This window comes from Aquarana catesbeiana, linkage group LG04, assembly GCF_042186555.1.
Source record: "Aquarana catesbeiana isolate 2022-GZ linkage group LG04, ASM4218655v1, whole genome shotgun sequence".
Classification (NCBI taxonomy): Eukaryota; Metazoa; Chordata; class Amphibia; order Anura; family Ranidae; genus Aquarana; species Aquarana catesbeiana.
Window position 1 is genome coordinate 68,695,638 of NC_133327.1, and position 21,967 is coordinate 68,717,604.

At 46.0% G+C, this 21,967-nt stretch overlaps 1 protein-coding gene across 3 annotated transcripts in view; it reads left to right on the forward strand.

Annotated features, from left to right (window-relative positions):
* The first annotated feature begins 254 nt into the window (after positions 1-254).
* Positions 255-21,967, forward strand: part of LOC141139317 (WD repeat and coiled-coil-containing protein-like) — a 37,978-nt gene continuing 16,265 nt past the window's right edge. The window contains exons 1-2 of one of the 3 annotated variants that reach the window (XM_073625314.1): positions 256-2,807; positions 4,609-4,720. In XM_073625314.1, coding sequence (XP_073481415.1) covers positions 969-2,807; positions 4,609-4,720 — 1,951 coding nt within the window. In that variant the 5' untranslated portion in view covers positions 256-968. Of the gene's footprint in view, positions 2,808-4,605; positions 4,721-21,967 lie in introns of all 3 variants that reach the window. The other 2 variants (XM_073625313.1, XM_073625315.1) reach the window with 2 other exon arrangements.

A 21,967-nucleotide genomic window follows, 5' to 3' on the forward strand; every position in this document is an offset into this window, starting at 1 on the left:
CCCATGTTGAAGTCATGCGGCCTATTATGGTTCGGGGGGGCGTTCTCCCCCACCCCCCTTCCTGACCTGCCGGGCTGTGTGCTCAGATAAGGGTCTGGTTTGGATTATGGGGGGACCCCCATGCCATTTTTTCAGCGTGGGGGTTCCCCTTAAAATCCATACCAGACTGAAGGGCCTGGTATGCTCCTTGAGGGGGAACCCATGCCGTCTTTTTTTAACATTTTGCGTGGCGTTCCCCCTAAAGATTCATACCAGACACAGTGCCTGGTATTGTCGGGGATCAAAGTCGGATCCCTGTTCATTGAAGTCGGATGCATGTCAGACTTCAAGTCGCAGGGCAAAGTCGGATCCAAAGTGATACGACTGTCATGTCGTACCAGTGTGAGCCCGGCCTCAAAATCACTTAAATCCCCTTTCTTTCCCATTCTGATGCTCGGTTTGAACTTCAGCAAGTCTTCTTCACCAATGCATTGAGCTTCTGCCATGTGAAACTAATGATATTAAATCTTTATTTGGAAAGCTTGGATTAATCCTTGTCATCCTGTAGAATTACAGATGACTTCATGTTACCTTCCCAGTTCAGCCTACAGAAAAGAAGGCTGATTTTATGACATAATCCCATATGCAGGAAAGCCTCAGCCAACAAGGGGTCAATGTATTAAAACGTTATATTTAGCAAAGAGAATGACAGAGCTTAACCTCCCTAGAAAGATTTCCAACCTAAAGTTAATGCAATGTAATTAGTTAAACCTTCCTTGTAACTGGTGGGGTGGGTGTTAACTCATCCCAAGATACATTGCAAAAGTACACTCTTAACAGATTTGCTGGCTAGAACAGTAGCCACTCACTCCCAAGGTACATTGTAAATGTTTAGTGAATGGGAAGCAGTTGGAAAGTTGGCACTGACCTGTTTCATTTTTGTGAAGCCAATGTTCAACTAGAACACTGGTCTATTTTTTGTGATACACATGCCACCGATGGATTTAGGAAAAGCAAAACTCTTGAGGAATGGGATAAATGCACTTCATCAAGCCATCCATCCTGTGCATGGTTTAGCCTGGACAGACGGCAAGCAAGTCATCCTGACCACTTTACATTTACAAAATGAAGAACCAGAACTTGGCAGCTCTGTTGTGATTGGACAGTTTGAACATGTTCATGGCCTGTACTGGGGTCCAGTAACAGACATTCTAGCTCTTCTGGCTGTTCAACACAAAAAACATGTCACTGTTTGGCAGTTGTACTACAATCCACTGGAAAAGAACAAGCTGGTTGTTTCTCAGACATGTGCTTATGGTGAAGCTTTACCCATTCTTCCACAAGGTTGTATTTGGCACCCGAATAAGGATATCTTAATTGTTTTAACCAAAAGGGACATTACAGTTCTGTACTCTGTGTGCCATAGCAATAACAATGCTAAGGCAGACATTACAGGATGCAGTGTGATTCGGTGCGCCTGCTGGACTAAAGATGGCAGTCGGGTTGTGGCAGCCATGGATGATTCTCTTTATTCTTACCTATGGAATGATGACAACAAAACATTAAGTCCATGCTCTTTTTGTCCTGTGTTTAACATTGACTCTACGATAGTTGCTATTCAACCCACTGTTGACTACCAAGTTGTGGTGACCACAGAAATTGCAACAAAAAGTCCTACCAATGTCTATAAGGAGCTGGATGAATCAAAGCTGCAAATGTCTCTTCTGAAACTAGATGAAGAATTGACAAGAAACAATAGAAGATTGTCTGTTGATTCAGGAAAATCAGAGCCGGCAGACTTTTTGAGGGTCTCTTCGTTAGTTCCAGCAGATATTTCCCATATCCTTGCCAGGCATCGAAAGTCTGATCCCAGTCCCTTACTTCACATGAAACAGAAGAGCATTTCAGTGGAAAGTAAACCAGAATTATCCAACCTTGTAATTGTGACCTTTGAGAAGAACGCTACAACCACAAGAAAGGTATCCCTACCAGGTATCTCCACCCCCGATATTTTAGTCCTAGACTCCCATTGTGAGAGAGCTGCAGTATCGTCCAACACCTCCAACCTAGTATTGATCTATCCCATAGCTCCATCATGTATGCCCAACATCCAACAAATCAAGCTTGAAGAGACTGAACGAGCCAAAGGTATATCTTTTCTTACTGATACTCAGTTATTAATTATGGCTGGAAGGCAAAGATCTGGTGACATGGTGTTTCTGCCCATCTCTGTTTCTGAAAAATACACGGTCCAGTTACTAACAAGAAAAATAATGCCCATTGAATATATACCATCAAGGTTAAATTGCGAACAAAATATTATCAGTGACCATTGCAATATCACAACTGGCAATAAACAACTTTGTGATGACCACATTGTGAGCAAAGAGTTCTGGATGCCAAACCATATTGTCAGTAAACCTCTACACATCAGACGGAAACTGAGAGAAATTGCCCGGGGGACCAGCTGTGATCCAAGCCCAACATCTAGTCTAGATGACTACGATGAAAATAAATCAGTGGTGGAATCCTATAGTCCAGTAACTCTTGAGAATTTTCAGACTGAGCCAACATCCCCAAGGGCTTTGAAGGTCAATACCGGGACAATGAACAAGACTTTCTGCAGATCTGTGTCTCAGAAGCCTTACAAAAAAGACTCAGAACAAACACAGGACTGTATTGCAACATCCATCAATGTTAATGCTGAGGGAATTATGAACCCTGGACTCGAGGCTCAGGCAGTAGAGTCAGAAGATTCAAAAAGCTACATTAAAATTTTGCCATACCCATCATCAGACGATCCTCCTTGTGTATCAGTTACTCTTCAGGTATGCATTGTGTTGTTTTTTGATATATCTTTTGCCTCATGAGTCAAATGAATCTGCAAAATTTTCCTCTAGAAACTTACTAGTGGATTTATAACTAGATGAATTAAAGTGTAAGCACACCTTTACCAAAAAAGCACACTATGCTGTCTCATATGGGTATAGCAGCATAGTGTACTAAATTTGCTGCCAGCCAGGGCTCCTTTTCTCTTTAAAGAATGTAAACCAAAATTGCATTTAAGAGAAGCCCCGTGCAGCATGTGATGACTCTGTGCTGAGTTATTGTAGGGACAGAATAACCATTGGGGTCAGCACCCCCTAGTGCAATGGAAAGGAGTGCTCTATTGTTCTTTCCAGCCACTTATGCAGCAGTTGCAACCAGAGAGAGCACAGACTGGGCATGTGCGGACTAAAAGAACAGGACAACACTCTCTCCTGTGGCACTAGGGGGTGCTGGTCCCAATGGCTTTTTTGGTCCTACATTAACTTGGGACAGAGCCATCATAAACTGCAGAGGGTTTTAAGAAGCTTCTTTTAACCACTTGTCGCTCTTTGAATGACAATTGCGCAGTCATGCAACACGGTACTCATATGAAATGTTTATCATATTTTTGAGATAGGTAGAGCTTTCTTTTGGTATTATTTAATCACCACTGGGTATTTTATTTTTCACTAAAATAGACTGATTTTGAAAAAGAAAAACTTTTTTTTGTTTCTGTTATAAAATTTTGCAAATAAGTAATTTTTCTCCTTCACTGATGAGTGCTGATGAGACAGCACTAATGGGCACTGATAGGCTGCACTAATGGGCACTTATGAGGCGGCACTAATAGGCAGCACTGATGAGGAGGCACTGATAGGGAGGACTGATGGGCACTGATGGGCAGCATTGATGGGGCTCTACTGATAATCAGGGCACTAATGATTAGTGCCCTAATTATCTGTGTACATGTCTCCCATCAGGACTGCCGGTTACTGGCTCTCCTCTCCTCAAGCTAGGACAACGCGTGAGGAAAGAACTGCAAAGGGGCACTGTGATTGACCCTTTACCACGATCTGTGGACACAACAATCATGGAGCGTTCCGAATGCACACCCCAGAGGGCACTTGAGGGGCGTGGTTCTGAGAGGACGTCCATGGACGCCTTCCCGGAACAACAGAGCTGCGCTGTAGCTGTCTTTCGGCTATAGCGCGGTAAGGAAGTGGTTAAAGGCGGGTTTGGCGTACATTGTTTAAACGGCAAGGGCACTCTGGCTGTAAGGTATGTTTCTTTACGTATATGAAAGCATAGTGTACTTTTTGGTAAAGTTGAACTTTTCCTTTAAATGTGACTGTGGTGCCAGTAACAACTTCCAATTGTAGGATGACAACAGCCACTCACCTTTCTGTATCAGAACAACATAAGAAAAATAGGACCACCAAACCCAACCCTTCTCCTGTTTTCCAAAGCATAGATGGGGTGTGATTCTGTAGTCCTCAGAGCTAACAATATAACTGATAATAGTCAGCTGTATAGGCCATATGTGAACACAAGTCTGGCTTCCGGGCATTTGTCCCTGGACGCATATGGCCCTAAATGTTAGTACCACTCAATGCTCCGTCTAGCCAAAGCAGCTTTCAGCTTCTCATAGAGTTTTACAGGCAACGTGCCTGTTCCTTTCCACCTACATAAAAATTCTGCATACTTATGCACAAGTGTAAAACACCCAGTATACATGGGGTCTTACAATGATGAGTGCTGAGATCCTAGTCCTTTAACTTCATTTATTTATAATAATGTTTTCTCTTTATTTTTTTTAAGAAGTCATCAGATGTAGGAAGAGGTGGCTTCAGACTTGTTCTTTTATGTCATGGAAAACTTCACCTAAGGACTATGCGGGAGATCTTTCACCTCCAAACCATTGAAATGATGTTTGGTAATAATTTTATTTATCTGTATACCCTTCTACCTTATTATATTATCAGTATTATATTATCATTATAGAGGGCAGCACATTTTCCTAGGTTACTTATTTTATTTTTATATAAGTTCATAAATTCCATATATAACAAAATTCATTTAATAGCAAAATACAAAGTAATAAGAAGGAATTGAAAAATGTAGTCCATTTGTCAGTTCTTCGTCCATCTGTTGACGGAAGAAAACCAGACATCAATACATTTCTTTGGAAAAATAGATGTAAATGGATGATCATCCATTTACATCAGTTTACATCTGCATCCGTCAACATCCGTTTTTTTAAACTGATCAAAGCTCTATTTTTCTTTCGTTAAAAAAACAGATCGGATAAAAAATGTATGTAAACTGACAAACGGTCCGTTTTTCATCAGTTTTTGCATTGGTAGTGGATGTAAAAAGACTGATGAGAGACCGATGAAAAACGGATGAATACTTTGTCCCTTTTTTCTTTGAACAGACGTGACAGAACTAATGAAATAACGGTCCGCATGTGTAAAAGGGGCCTTAAGCTTTATTTCCTGACGCCAACATGGCAGCATACATATGATATATATCCACCGACAGGAATTGTTTAGCTCTATAAAAGTCTGACTGAGAGCTACCTCCCCCATTCCCTGTTCTTAAAACACTACAGGGTGCATCCAGCAGCTCTACAGTAGAGTTTGGGAGGAAAACTATCCAAGCTTTTATGTCTATTATTAAAGACTAAGTTTGCAGCATTAAACCCTCCTTCTCAAAAGCTCATTATTTATCACTAGTATGCTGCCATGTTGGCGTTAGGAAACTGGAAAATTGTACCAAATACTTACCATAATTTTCCTTTCCTGACACCAATACATGGCAGCATACGAACCCTCCCTCTGATCTTTGTGCTTTATATGGAGAATGGGGGAGGTAGCTCTCAGTCAGACTTTTATAGAGCCAAACAGGTCCTGTGGGTGGATATAGGGGCAGAGCTATATCATATGTATGCTGCCATGTATTGGCGTCAGGAAAACGGAAAATTGTATCAAATACTTACCATAGTTCTCCTTTCCTGACGCCAAACCATGGCAGCATACTAGTGATAAGAAAGGAGATTAAGGTCTGGTGTGACCCCTCTGACACCCCCATCCCTAATAGTGCACAAAAAAACAAGAAATATAGCCCTGGGACTTTAGATGAGGTGAGAGAGGTTAAAACTCTCTCACCTCATCTAAAGTCCCAGGGCTATTTTTCTTGTTTTTTCTGCATACTAGTGATAGAGCTCCGCCTCTTGACCACTCCCTGAGGACCAGTGAATAGCATAAATTAAAGGGCTAGTTAGGCCCCACGCCATCCTCTGTAATTAGTTACATACCGAAACGTACAAGGGTGGGACCGTATGCTGCCATGGTTTGGCGCCAGGAAAGGAAAATTACGGTAAGTATTTGATAAATTTTCAGTTTTCCTGACACCACCATGGCACCATACTAGTGATAAATAACTAGCTGACAGGATGGAATCTACTTGTTAAACCAATCTTCTAATTAGGATGAGACAGAGGACTGAATAGTTCTTCATACAATGTCCCCCGATGACAAAGCCCACGGGTCTATTCCATCAAGTTTGAGTACGAATGTTGGGACGACCATGATACCTCTCTACAGATGGACACCATAGATTATCTTGAATGTGCTGCCTATGAGGCTTCAGCCGCTCTGGTAGACTGCTCCGCCCCCGCTGATGGAGGCTCGTGACCCCTAGTCCTATATGCACAACCAAGCCTAAAATAAATAGCAGGCTGTTGCTACTTTTGATGCAAGATGATCTACAAGACCCAACTCTACTCTTTCTGGAAATATATATATATATATATATATATATATATATATATATATATATATATTACTTTGAAGCTCCAAGAGCTTGAATCTCCGACAACCTTCTGCCTAAAGTTCTTGCAATTGTGCAATTGATACTGCCTTGTAAGTGATGGCCTGAACCGAACACTGCTCTGTTGGAACAAACGGGTGAACTGATATGATATCCAGCAACTCCACTAGATCTCTTTTTCCTTGGTGACTGACTCCTCATGACTGCCCTCAAAAGTTGTGCAAACGGAAGGATTCTTGGCCCATTTAAATTTGTTATTGCCGATATAGCCGACACTCATGAGCTATGTGAGGATAGGGTAAGGCCTGGAGGAAGTATAGAATAGCTGACACTGGAAGGGCAGTAGGATCAATATCTTGCCCTACCAAGAAAAAGCAAACTTGTTCCAGAATTAGGCCTAGATGTTGTGGAAGGGAAATGTCTTCTGTATCCTGAAATTAATGGCCAGGGAAAACCGAGGGCCTTCTGGTCAATATGGAGGATTGGCAATGACAACTATGTTTTCCCTTGACAGCCCTAAGAGGAATCTCATTACGGGAAATGTTGGAGAAAAAATATATAGGCTAGATTGCAGTCCCAGGGAGACACCAGAGCATCTGCCACCTGCGCCTTGGGTTACGAAAACAAAGTCAGACATACCCAAAGTTTGTGATTACGGTGGGAAGCAAGGAGGTCTGTCTGTGGTAGGCCCCATTTGTGGACCAGCTCAGAGAAGACCTGGGACATAGACCCACTCATTCTGCTCTGGGAAGCTTGCACTTGTTCAAAAAATCCGCTGGGAGGTAAACTGGTTATGGAATTTTGCTGGTGATCTTCCGTCCCAGACATGGGTTTCACCTCTCTCAATAGCATATTGCTGTGAGTTTCACCCTGGAGCTGAATAGGGATGAGCCGAACACCCCCCGGTTTGGTTCGCACCAGAACCTGCGAACGGACCGAAAATTCACACGAACGTTAGAACCCCATTGACGTCTATGGGACTCGAACGTTCAAAATCAAAAGTGCTCATTTTAAAGGCTAATTTGCATGGTATTGTCCTAAAAAGGGTTTGGGGACCCGGGTCCTACCCCAGGGGACATGTATCAATGCAAAAAAAACTTTTAAAAAGGGCCGTTTTTTCGGGAGCAGTGATTTTAATGATGCTTAAAGTAAAAAAAAAAAAGTGAAATATTCCTTTAAATATCGTACCTGGGGTCTGTCTATAGTATGCCTGTAAAGTGGCGCGTGTTTCCCGTGTTTAGAACAGTCCCTGCACAAAATGTCATTTTTAAAGGAAAAAATCTAATTTAAAACTGCTTGCGGGTTTAATGTAATGTCGGATCCTGGCAATATGGATGAAAATCAGTGAGACAAACGGCATGGGTACCCCCCAGTCCATTACCAGGCCCTTTGGGTCTTGTATGGATATTAAGGGGAACCCCGCACCCAAATTAAAATAAGGAAAGGTGTGGGGCCACCAGGCCCTATATACTCTGAACAGCAGTATACAGGTGGTGCAAACAAGACAGGGACTGTAGGTTTGTTGTTAAGTAGAATCTGTTTGTAATTTTTAACGGGTACATTTTTAACGTGTTTAGCTCCAGCCAAAAAATCTTTTTTAAGCTTTTTGGAAAACATAGGGAAGGGTTATCACCCCTGTGACATTTGTTTTGCTGTCTTTCCTCCTCTTCAGAAGATTTCACCTCACATTTTGTCCCAATGACAAATGTTTTTTGAAAATTTGGGGTTTTTTGTGGAACAAGGATTGGAAAGCATCAGTGGAAAGGAGAAATGTTTTTCCCATATTAACTCTTACAGGAGAGAATTTCCCTTCCTAGGGGTAGATTTCATCTCACTTCCTGTTGTCTCCTTCCGTTTGCAAGTAGGAGTCGTTTGTAAGTTAGATGTTTGAAAGTAGGGGCCTGCCCTATATACTCAGCAGAAATTTGGGCCTTAGGTGTTGTTGTGGCCACAACACTGTAAGCCCTCACAGGGCCCTGCTGTGAAATATTAGATCAAGAATTGTAATTACATGCCCCTGTTGAACAAGGGCAGAAAAATTGGGCCTTTGGTGGTGGTGGTGGTGGTGCTGGTGCCACAACACTGTAAGTCCTCACTCGCTCTTGGTGGGTGCAGAAATGGGCCCTGCTGTGAAATATTAGATCAAGAATTGTAATTACATGCCCCTGTTGAACAAGGGCAGAAAAATTGGGCCTTTGGTGGTGGTGGTGGTGGTGCCACAACACTGTAAGTCCTCACTCGCTCTTGGTGGGTGCAGAAATGGGCCCTGCTGTGAAATATTAGATCAAGAATTGTAATTTCATGCCCCTGTTGAACAAGGGCAGAAAAATTGGGCCTTTGGTGGTGGTGGTGCTGGTGCCACAACACTGTAAGTCCTCACTCGCTCTTGGTGGGTGCAGAAATGGGCCCTGCTGTGAAATATTAGATCAAGAATTGTAATTACATGCCCCTGTTGAACAGGGGCTGAAAAATTAGGCCTTAGGCACTGGTGCTGGTGCCACAACACTGCAACCCCTCACAGATACTCTAGTTGGAACGCAGAAATGAGCCCTGCTGCAAAGTATTGCATCAAAAATTGTAATTACAGGCCCCTGTTAAACAGGGGCTGAAAAATTGGGCCTTAGGCACTGGTGCTGGTGCCACAACACTGCAACCTCTCACAGATACTCTAGTTGGAATGCAGAAATGAGCCCTGCTGCAAAGTATTGCATCAAAAATTGTAATTACATGCCCCTGTTAAACAGGGGCTGAAAAATTGGGCCTTAGGCACTGGTGCTGGTGCCACAACACTGCAACCCCTCACAGATACTCTAGTTATAACGCAGAAACGAGCCCTGCTGCAAAGTATTGCATCAAAAATTGTAATTACACGCCCCTGTTAAACAGGGGCTGAAAAATTGGGCCCTAGGCACTGGTGGTGGCGCCCAGAACCAAAAATGTTCTTACAAGCTATCAGCGTGATGATTGAGGAGGAAGAGGATAATTACTCAGGGATAGTCACTCAGCATCAGCATAGGCAGTCTTTGAAGGGATCTGAGATTTCAAAAAAAATTATTCGGTTACATCAGCATCAGGTGCTTGGTAGCTGGTGGTGATCCAAGACTGATTCATTTTTATGAAGGTCAGTCGATCGACCGAGTCGGTGGACAGACGCACCCTGTGATCGGTTACAAAGCCTCCAGCAGCACTGAATGTGCGTTCCGAAAGAACGCTGGATGCAGGACAGGCCAGTAGCTCAATTGCATACTGTGCAAGCTCTGGCCAGTGATCCATCCTCAAGACCCAGTAACCCAGAGGATTTTCGGTGGGAAAGGTGTCCAAGTCAGATCTTGCCCCTAGGTATTCCTGCACCATGTAAAACAGACGCTGGCGATGGTTGCTGGAACCGATCATACCTTGGGGCTGCGGACCAAAAAATTGTCTGAACGCATCGGTCAGACGGCCACCTTCTCCACCGCTCCTTCTTTGACTGACCGAAGCCTCAGCAACACGTTGTCCAGAAACAGGAGTTTGTAACCTCCCAGTCTCTGGGAACGCGTTGCACAGACCTTTCTGCAAGGCCTCCCGAAGATGTTTCATCCTCTGCTCCCTCTGCGATGGCAAGATAAGGTCCAACCTTACCCTTGTAATGTGGATCAAGGAGGGTTGCCAGCCAGTATTGGTCCTTCTCCTTGATACCACGAATACGAGGATCCTTACGCAGGCTTTGCAGGATCAGGGAGGCCATGCAGCGTAGGTTTGCTGAGGCATTCGGTCCGGAGTCCTCTGGGTCACTAAGGATGACATGGTCCGCAGCCACCTCCTCCCAGCCACGTACAAGTCCATGTGTTTCTTGGGACTGATCCCTTAAAGACTGCTGCTGATGCTGAGTGCCAGGCTCCACCTCCATACTGACACAATCTTCCTCCTCCTCCTCCTCCTCTTCCTGTGTGATCGGTGGGCACGCAGGAACACTGTCTATATAAAGGGGGCCTTGAGAGCTAAGGAAGTCCTCCTCTTCCTGCCTCTGTTCTGCCTCAAGTGCCCTGTCCATTATTCCATGCAGCGTGTGCTCCAACAGGTGGACAAGGGGGACAGTGTCACTGATGCATGAACTGTCACTGCTCACCATCCTCGTGGCCTCCTTAAATGGTGACAGGACAGTGCATGCATCCCTGATCATGGCCCACTGGCGTGGGGAAAAAAAAACAAGCTCCCCTGACCCTGTCCTGGTGCCATAGTCGCACAGGTACTCATTGATGGCCCTCTGCTGCGTGTGCAGCCGCTGCAGCATGGCCAAAGTTGAGTTCCACCTGGTGGGCATGTCACAGATTAGGCGGTTCTTGGGCAGGTTAAACTCCTTTTGTAGGTCCGTCAGCCGAGCACTGGCATTATATGACCGGCGGAAATGCACACAGACTTTCCTGGCCTGCCTCAGGACATCCTTATAAGTCCGGGTACCTGCCCAAGAACCGCTGCACCACCAAGTTAAGGACGTGAGCCAAACAGGGCACATGGGTCATTTGTCCCTGTCAGAGGGCAGAGAGGAGGTTGGTGCCATTGTCGCAAACCACCATTCCTGCCTTAAGTTGGCGTGGCGTCAACCACTTCTAAACCTGCCCCTGCAGAGCTGACAGAACCTCTGCCCCAGTGTGGCTCCTGTCCCCCAAGCACACCAGCTCAAGCACCGCATGGCATCTTTTGGCCTGCGTACTTGCGTAGCCCCTTGAACGGCTACGGAGCACCGCTGGTTCCGAGGACAAAGCACAGGAAGAGGCCATGGAGGAAGAAGAAGAGGAGGGGGTGGAGGAGAGAGGTGTGTCACAATCATTAGCATTTTGGAGGCGTAGTGGCGGAACAACCTCCAACACTACTGCACCTTGTCCTGCATCCTTCCCAGCTGCCAGCAGAGTCACCCGATGCGCCGTGAAACTTAGGTAACGTCCCTGTCCATGCCTGCTGGACCATGAGTCAGTGGTAATATGCACCTTACCGCTGACCGCCCTGTCCAGCGAGGCATGGACATTGCCTTCCACATGCCAGTAGAGAGCCGGAATCGCCTTCCGTGAGAAAAAGTGGCGTTTGGGTACCTGCCACTGAGGAACCGCACATTCCACAAACTCACGGAAGGGGGCAGAGTCTACCATCTGAAAAGGCAGCAGTTGAAGTGCTAGCAATTTTGCCAAGCTAGCATTCAACCGCTGGGCATGTGGATGGCTGGGAGCAAACTTCTTTTGGCGGTGCAGCAGCTGGGGCAGGGAAATTTGCCTGGTACAATCTGACGTTGGTGTACCAAAAGCAGATTGCCCACAAGTACTTGGCTGTGACACACCTAATTCTACACCTTCATTCCTCTCGGTGCAGGTCTCAGAGAGGACTGAAGGTATAGTGGGGTTGGAGATCTCAGCTGGTGAGGAGCAAGGAGAGGTCCTCTTTGTTCTTTGGTGTGGGTCTTTTAGATACGATTGCCAACGAACTGCATGGCAGGTCAACATATGTCTGGTCAAGCATGTGGTACCCAAGCGGGAGATGTTTTGGCCACGCAAGATACGCTTGAGACATATGTTGCAAATAGCAGCGGTGCGATCTGATGCACTCGTCTCAAAAAAGGCCCACACCAAAGAACTTTTTGAATAACGCGCAGAGACTGCAGCGCCCTGCACATGTTGAGCTTTGGGGTGTGATGTAGTCAAGGTGCTGCCCTTAGGCTGGCCCCTGAAGGGCATCCTGCCTCGTTGGTGATGTGCCGCCTCCTCCTCCTCCTCCTCCTCTCTCCTATCAGGCACCTACGTTGAGTCAGTGACCTCATCATCCCCTCCCTCCTCATCACTGGAGCAAACCTGGCAGTATGCTGCAGCAGGGGGAGCATGACTGCCAGATTGCTGTCCTTCTTGGGCACCCCCTCTGTCTGTGCTCACGTTACTGCCTTCATCAAGCTCAGTATCATCATCAGAGCCTTCCAAATGCTGGGCATCCTCCTGGAGCATGTACCCAACACTGTGGTCAAACAGTTCGAGGGACTCCTCAGGAGGACATGGTGGGGCTAGGGAAGGACTCACTGATGACATTGAGCCAAGGGAAGAGGCCGCTGCTTTGCCAGACAAAGTACCCTGGGCATGGGTGAGAGAGGACGAGGAGGATGAGGACGGCTTGGTGATCCACTCGACCAAGTCTTCCGCATGTTGCGGCTCAACACGGCCAGCTGCCGAAAAAAAGGGCAAGCGTGTCCCACGGCCACGTGCTGATGAGGATGCACCGTCTCCACGACCAGCACTAGACACAGAGCCTGCTTGCCCTCTCTTATTGGCTTGTGACTGTCTGCCTCTCCTTCTTGGCCTTCCAGACATACTAATGGCCTGTAGCTGCACTAAGCTGGGATATATATATATATATATATATATATATATATATATATATATATATATGTACTGATACTGCAGCTAGCAAAATCAACTGCCTGCCTGTAGTATGAGAACACCACCAACCTTCTACAGGTAGCTTTAGCTGAACACTGTGCAGAGCTCGCAAAAAACTAACTTGTAGCTTTTTTAGCTGCCTGCGGTAGTGATAGGATCAGGAAAACACCACCAACCTTCTACAGGTAGCTTTAGCTGAACACTGTGCAGAGCTCACAAAAAAATAACTTGTAGGTTTAGCTGGACACTGTGAGGAGGACGCACCACACTAACTTGTAGTTTTAGCTGAACACTGTGAGCAGGACGCACTGCACTAACTTGTAGTTTTAGCTGAACACTGTGAGCAGGACGCACCGCACTAACTTGTAGTTTTAGCTGAACACTGTGAGCAGGACGCACCGCACTAACTTGTAGGTTTAGCTGAACACTGTGAGCAGGACGCACTGCACTGACTTGTAGGTTTAGCTGAACACTGTGAGGTGGACGCACCACACTAACTTGTAGTTTTAGCTGAACACTGTGAGCAGGACGCACCGCACTAACTTGTAGGTTTAGCTGAACACTGAGGCGGACGCACCCCACTAACTTGTAGGTTTAGCTGAACACTGTGAGCAGGACGCACCCCACTAACTTGTAGTTTTAGCTGAACACTGTGAGCAGGACGCACTGCACTAACTGTAAATAGTCTAGCTGCCTGACTGTGGTACTAATAGGATCAAAAGAACTCCAGCAATTTTCTTCAGGTAGCTGTAAATACTGTAACAAGACAAGCCTGCCTGTCAGTAAGAAGATAACAGGAACGGATCTAGCTGAACACTGTGAGCAGGACGCACTGCACTAACTTGTAGCTTTAGATGAACACTGTGCAGAGGTCTAACTACACTAACTTGTAGGTTTAGCTGAACACTGTGAGGTGGACGCACCACACTAACTTGTAGTTTTAGCTGAACACTGTGAGCAGGACACACTGCACTAACTTGTAGCTTTAGATGAACACTGTGCAGAGGTCTCACTACACTAACTTGTAGTTTTAGCTGAACACTGTGAGCAGGACGCACCGCACTAGCTTCTAGGTTTAGCTGAACACTGTGAGGTGGACGCACCACACTAACTTGTAGTTTTAGCTGAACACTGTGAGCAGGACGCACTGCACTAACTTGTAGTTTTAGCTGAACATTGTGAGCAGGACGCACCGCACTAACTTGTAGGTTTAGCTGAACACTGTGAGGTGGACGCACCACACTAACTTGTTGTTTTAGCTGAACACTGTGAGCAGGATGCACTGCACTAACTTGTAGTTTTAGCTGAACACTGTGAGCAGGACGCACCGCACTAACTTGTAGGTTTAGCTGAACACTGAGGCGGACGCACCCCACTAACTTGTAGGTTTAGCTGAACACTGTGAGCAGGACGCACCCCACTAACTTGTAGTTTTAGCTGAACACTGTGAGCAGGACGCACTGCACTAACTGTAAATAGTCTAGCTGCCTGACTGTGGTACTAATAGGATCAAAAGAACTCCAGCAATTTTCTTCAGGTAGCTGTAAATACTGTAACAAGACAAGCCTGCCTGTCAGTAAGAAGATAACAGGAACGGATCTAGCTGAACACTGTGAGCAGGACGCACTGCACTAACTTGTAGCTTTAGATGAACACTGTGCAGAGGTCTCACTACACTAACTTGTAGGTTTAGCTGAACACTGTGAGCAGGACGCACCGCACTAACTTGTAGGTTTAGCTGAACACTGTGAGGTGGACGCACCACACTAACTTGTAGTTTTAGCTGAACACTGTGAGCAAGACACACTGCACTAACTTGTAGCTTTAGATGAACACTGTGCAGAGGTCTCACTACACTAACTTGTAGGTTTAGCTGAACACTGTGAGCAGGACGCACAGCACTAACTTGTAGTTTTAGCTGAACACTGTGAGCAGGACGCACCGCACTAGCTTCTAGGTTTAGCTGAACACTGTGAGGTGGACGCACCACACTAACTTGTAGTTTTAGCTGAACACTGTGAGCAGGACGCACTGCACTAACTTGTAGTTTTAGCTGAACACTGTGAGCAGGATGCACTGCACTAACTTGTAGTTTTAGCTGAACACTGTGAGCAGGATGCACTGCACTAACTTGTAGTTTTAGCTGAACACTGTGAGCAGGATGCACTGCACTAACTTGTAGTTTTAGCTGAACACTGTGAGCAGGATGCACTGCACTAACTTGTAGTTTTAGCTGAACACTGTGAGCAGGATGCACAGCACTAACTTGTAGTTTTAGCTGAACACTGTGAGCAGGACGCACCGCACTAGCTTCTAGGTTTAGCTGAACACTGTGAGGTGGACGCACCACACTAACTTGTTGTTTTAGCTGAACACTGTGAGCAGGATGCACTGCACTAACTTGTAGTTTTAGCTGAACACTGTGAGCAGGACGCACCGCACTAACTTGTAGGTTTAGCTGAACACTGAGGCGGACGCACCCCACTAACTTGTAGGTTTAGCTGAACACTGTGAGCAGGACGCACCCCACTAACTTGTAGTTTTAGCTGAACACTGTGAGCAGGACGCACTGCACTAACTGTAAATAGTCTAGCTGCCTGACTGTGGTACTAATAGGATCAAAAGAACTCCAGCAATTTTCTTCAGGTAGCTGTAAATACTGTAACAAGACAAGCCTGCCTGTCAGTAAGAAGATAACAGGAACGGATCTAGCTGAACACTGTGAGCAGGACGCACTGCACTAACTTGTAGCTTTAGATGAACACTGTGCAGAGGTCTCACTACACTAACTTGTAGGTTTAGCTGAACACTGTGAGCAGGACGCACCGCACTAACTTGTAGGTTTAGCTGAACACTGTGAGGTGGACGCACCACACTAACTTGTAGTTTTAGCTGAACACTGTGAGCAAGACACACTGCACTAACTTGTAGCTTTAGATGAACACTGTGCAGAGGTCTCACTACACTAACTTGTAGGTTTAGCTGAACACTGTGAGCAGGACGCACAGCACTAACTTGTAGTTTTAGCTGAACACTGTGAGCAGGACGCACCGCACTAGCTTCTAGGTTTAGCTGAACACTGTGAGGTGGACGCACCACACTAACTTGTAGTTTTAGCTGAACACTGTGAGCAGGACGCACTGCACTAACTTGTAGTTTTAGCTGAACACTGTGAGCAGGATGCACTGCACTAACTTGTAGTTTTAGCTGAACACTGTGAGCAGGATGCACTGCACTAACTTGTAGTTTTAGCTGAACACTGTGAGCAGGATGCACTGCACTAACTTGTAGTTTTAGCTGAACATTGTGAGCAGGATGCACTGCACTAACTTGTAGTTTTAGCTGAACACTGTGAGCAGGATGCACAGCACTAACTTGTAGTTTTAGCTGAACACTGTGAGCAGGACGCACCGCACTAGCTTCTAGGTTTAGCTGAACACTGTGAGGTGGACGCACCACACTAACTTGTAGTTTTAGCTGAACACTGTGAGCAGGACGCACTGCACTAACTTGTAGTTTTAGCTGAACACTGTGAGCAGGACGCACCGCACTAACTTGTAGGTTTAGCTGAACACTGTGAGGTGGATGCACCACACTAACTTGTAGGTTTAGCTGAACACTGTGAGCAGGATGCACTGCACTAACTTGTAGTTTTAGCTGAACACTGTGAGCAGGACGCACCGCACTAACTTGTAGGTTTAGCTGAACACTGTGAGGTGGACGCACCACACTAACTTGTAGTTTTAGCTGAACACTGTGAGCAGGACACACTGCACTAACTTGTAGCTTTAGATGAACACTGTGCAGAGGTCTCACTACACTAACTTGTAGGTTTAGCTGAACACTGTGTGCAGGACGCACAGCACTAACTTGTAGTTTTAGCTGAACACTGTGAGCAGGACGCACCACACTAGCTTCTAGGTTTAGCTGAACACTGTGAGGTGGACGCACCACACTAACTTGTAGTTTTAGCTGAACACTGTGAGCAGGACGCACTGCACTAACTTGTAGTTTTAGCTGAACACTGTGAGCAGGACGCACCCCACTAACTTGTAGGTTTAGCTGAACACTGTGAGCAGGACGCACTGCACTAACTGTAAATAGTCTAGCTGCCTGACTGTGGTACTAATAGGATCAAAAGAACACCAGCAATTTTCTTCAGGTAGCTGTAAATACTGTAATAAGACAAGCCTGCCTGTCAGTAAGAAGATAACAGGAATGGATCTAGCTAAACTGAATACAGTGTATATATATATATATATATATGCAACACCTGGGATGCATATATATACACAATACACTGTAAGTGCAGCTAACTGACTGACTGTTCTGCCTAATCTATCTAACTTAAATCAAATGACACTGTCTGTCTCTCTCTCTCTCTCTATCTATGAACGCTGGAACACACACTACACAGGGCCGCCGTGCAGGCGGCCTTATATAGTGTGGGGAGTGTACTAAATCCCCTGAGCCATAATTAGCCAAAGCCTCCTTGGCTTTGGCCAATTACGTCTCTCTGTTCAGACGGCGCTGTGATTGGCCAAGCATGCGGGTCATAGTGCATGCTTGGCCAATCATCAGCCAGCAATGCACTGCGATGCCGCAGTGAATTATGGGCCGTGACGCGCCACACGAATTTGGCGCGAACGGCCCATATCGTTCACAATTCGGCGAACGGGCGAACAGACGATGTTCGAGTCGAACATGGGTTCGACTCGAACACGAAGCTCATCCCTAGAGCTGAATATAGGCAACTGCTGCCCTGTTACTCAACTGTAAGGAGACTGGTTCTCCTTGACTCTGTAGCAAGGCCAAAGTGCTAAAAGGGCTGTTTGAACCCCCAGCGCATTCAAGATTGCCTTCCTTGGCTGGGAATCTCTGCTTGCCTTGACTGAAAGTTCCTTGCAGTGCACCTTCCAAGCTGTCTTGCAGACATGATTCGTAGCAATTCTCCAGTCTAAAGGTTCTAACGGACTGTGACTTCCTCAAGGTCTTGCCATCACCACGGACCGCTACTCATACTGAGTAACACTGTTATTAACTGTGCTCGATCCTGTTTCTTCCCTTACACTAAGAATCCTAGTTTAAATTTGCGCAGGTGCCCACGCACCCCAGGAATCATCTGTATGCATGACAACATTGTGTCCAGATGACTGAGGCACTGAGAAGCCATCAAACAAGTGAAAGTATCCGTCCTCAGAATTCTGTTCCTGACTATCACCACTTTCTCTGATGTACTCTAACGTTGGGTTGGAGAAAGTTGGCTTCGCTTTCCCTCTAAGGTGTGAGGATAAGATAGGCATCCTGACGATCCAGCAACAGCACCCAGCCATGTGGTTGTACTGTTTGAATGGACTCCATCTTAAAGATCTCAAAGAGGACCAGAAGGGTTAAGCTTCTTCCGATCTACAACTGGACACTAGCTACCATCCCCTGCAAACTCCAAACAGGATTGGGTAGAAAACCTGCAATCTCTCTTGAGTCTGAAGTGTCTGTAAGCTTTGTTGCAGCCCAACCGCTGTTGTGGTGAACTTGGCAGCTCCGTGGGAGAGAAATGGTCTGGAGGAGGAGCAGTGAGGAATCTCCTGAGGTGACAATGAGTGCCTGATACCTTCATCCAAGGATCTGTACAACAAGTTGTCCAGAAACCCGTGAATCGTGCCTTCTAGCTCTTACTTACTGGACATGCACTTGTGTGACTGGTTCACTGATTTTCCCAGAAGTCTGCACTAAGATACAAGTCAGATTTTTGGCATCCACTGCTACAAAAATGTCATTTTTGGTAAGATACACCCAATAAGAAATCACGTCTAAAGGGTTGCAGACCCTGCCACTTTCCCCAGAGTCCTGCAAGTGCAGCAGCTGGTTGATAATTATAAAACCACTCCCATTAGACTCAACCAGTACATGGGCTGGTTATTGCTGGTTTGCCGGAGCCTGCAGATGCTACAGTATGTAGGAGCAGGTTGACCTTTAGCTTCTTCAGGGTATACAGTTTTGACAGCCTGTTTATATGGGCATTTTTCTCTAACCCCTTCCATTCTTCCCCAATTTTGTTTCTAGGAAGCAATACGCAGCCCAGGGTCTAAACCATATGGCCTCCCTAGCCGCCAAGGTGCCAGGGTGCTCTTCCAGTGGTTAGACAAGCAACTAGGAGGGGCTTCCTGGTCAGCCTCCATATCCTGTGTAGCAGACGGCTGTATCTGTAATATATGTAGCAAGGTCCCAGGCCTCCTTCAGTCTAATGAGAACCTCCAGAGCCATGAGCTGCCGACATCCCTCCATATAGAGTGGGTCGTAAGGCATAGTGGGTGCAGTGCAAAGTAGATTCATGGGTGCCAGACACCTCTCTAATGCAAAGAGATTCCATCTCTCCTAAACAGAACTTTGGGAGAGAGGGTTAGCGCCAGGACACCCCCAGCAGCCGCAACTCCAACCCCGCAGACTCCGAGACTTCTACAGGAGGACAGCCATGCAGGGAAAAGCATCCAGCAAGATGCCACATCTGCAGGGGCAGGAATGCTGTCACCTATGGCAACAGCCCCCAACAGTTTCCAACACAAGTGTAACAGTTCCTTCAGGTAATTAAGGTGAGTTCAAAACAGAATCTTATCAATAATAAAGACATTTGGCATTACCTGTTAGCTGCATACTCCTCCAGGCAGTGTATACTCACCAGCCTCCTGGGCATAGACACTGTGCCACAGCTGGCTCTGGGAAAGAGGAGCGAAGACGTCTTCCTTGGAACTTTTCTCCTGAGTGGCTATGCTCCTCTGAAAATCATCCGCCTTTCCTTGGCACACATCCATTTTTTTATTTTTTATTTTTACGTGTATATACGTACACACACACACACACACACCCATATCACATATACATACATATACACACATACCTACACACACACACACACACACACACCCATATCACATATACATACATATACACACATACCTACACACACACACACACCCATATCACATATACATACATATACACACATACCTACACACACACACACCCATATCACATATACATACATATACACACATACCTACACACACACACACCCATATCACATATACATACATATACACACATACCTACACACACACACACACACACGTCACACCTGCAGAGGACAGCAGGGGGCACCAGAGGAAGTGTGTCTGTGTAGGGAACACAAAGAGATACTGGCATACTGGCTGGAGCCATGGTCAAGGGTCCTACCATAGTACAGCCACCAATACCTAATGAGGTCATTGACTGTCCCGGGAGAGGGACAAAGCTTCCTTCAGGACATTTTTTCAATTTTTTTTTTAAACTAATGGCAAACAGAGATAATTTGCCCTCAGGCGCCCGGCCTCCTCCGCACATGCACGAACCAGCTCACTCCGATGACCTCACCGAGTGCGCCCCCGCCTAGAACAAAAGCTGGACAGCCACGCTTGCCCTAAAGGGAAGCCCAGTCGCCACAGGCAGCAAAGAACAGAGCCCCCGCTAGGCAGTGCTGGAGGAGAGAGAGAACGAATGGGAAAGGTAATGGAAAACAAAAGAGGGAGACATAGGTAAAAGGTACAGGCCCCCCTGTATGGCACAAGGGGCCAAGAGAGAGAGATAAAGCATAGCTGCCCCCCTCCCCATATTCCACAAGCGCTGCAGTTACCAATTCTAAAAAGCAGATTTCGTTCCTAAAGAGGAAACGCTGCAGGGGCCCCAATAAGACCCACAGGAGGGGCTCCCAGACTATAGTGCATTTAGTAGATTGAGCACTGGGACTTCGCATTGGGAGAGGCTCAACCCAGACGGCTACTGCACTGAGGCAGAGGTAGGGACATAGTACTGCTTACTCTTCACTGGTGCGTGGAGGTATGAGGAAAAAAAGAAGAATGCTATTCACTGGTCCTGAGGGAGTGGTCAAGAGGCGGAGCTCTATCACTAGTATGCTGCCATGGTGGCGTGAGGAAAGGAAAATTACAATAAGTATTTGATACAATTTTCCATTTTCGGGATAGAGTGGGGGGGTTAAAAGCTGCTGTCAGATTGTTTTTTTTTTCTGTGTCTCATTAGGGAGATTTCCTTTCACTTCCTGTCTGACAGACGCAACAGGAAGTGAGAAGATATCTATAGCTTATATGAGCAGAATCTCCTCTAAGACGATTGTCACACAAAGTGTCCCTTCTATTCCTGATCTGATAAGCAACTCAAAATTTTGGATTTATCATTGCTTTCATTCCCAGTGATATTGGTGACCAGGAAAATTAGAGAGCCGTTCTCCCTAAAAGGAACACGGATAGCAATGAAAAACTGCCAGTGGTTCTAACTCCTCACTACCCTATACAAATCTAAAAAAAAAAAGCATTTTGCCTTCAGTTATACTTTAAAGCGTTATTAACCACTTACTTACTGGGCACTTAAACCCCCCTCCTGCCCAGACCAATTTTCAGCTTTCGGTGCTGTCACTTTTTGAACGACAATTGCGCGGTCATACAACTCTGTACCCAAATAAAATTTTTATCTTTTTTCCCCCACAAACAGAGCTTTCTTTTGGTGGTATTTGATTACCTCTGGGTTTTTTATTTTTTGTTAAAAAAATTAAAAAAGACCTTTTTTTTTTTTTTAATTAATATTTTGTTATAAAATTTTGTAAACAGGTAATTTTTCTCCTTTATTGATGTACGCTGATGAGGCTGCACTGATGGGCACCAATAGGCTGCATTGATGGGCACTGATAAGGCAGCACTGATGGGCACTGATAGGGTGCACTGATGGGCACCGATAGGCTCTATTGATGGGCACTGATAAGGCGGCACTGATGGGTACTGGTATGGGGCACTGATGGGCACTGATAGGCAGCACTGTTGGGCACTGAGAGGTGGCACTGATGGGTGGCACTGATGGGCGGCACCAAAGGGCGGCACTGAAGGGCATTGATAGGTGGCACTGAAGGGCAC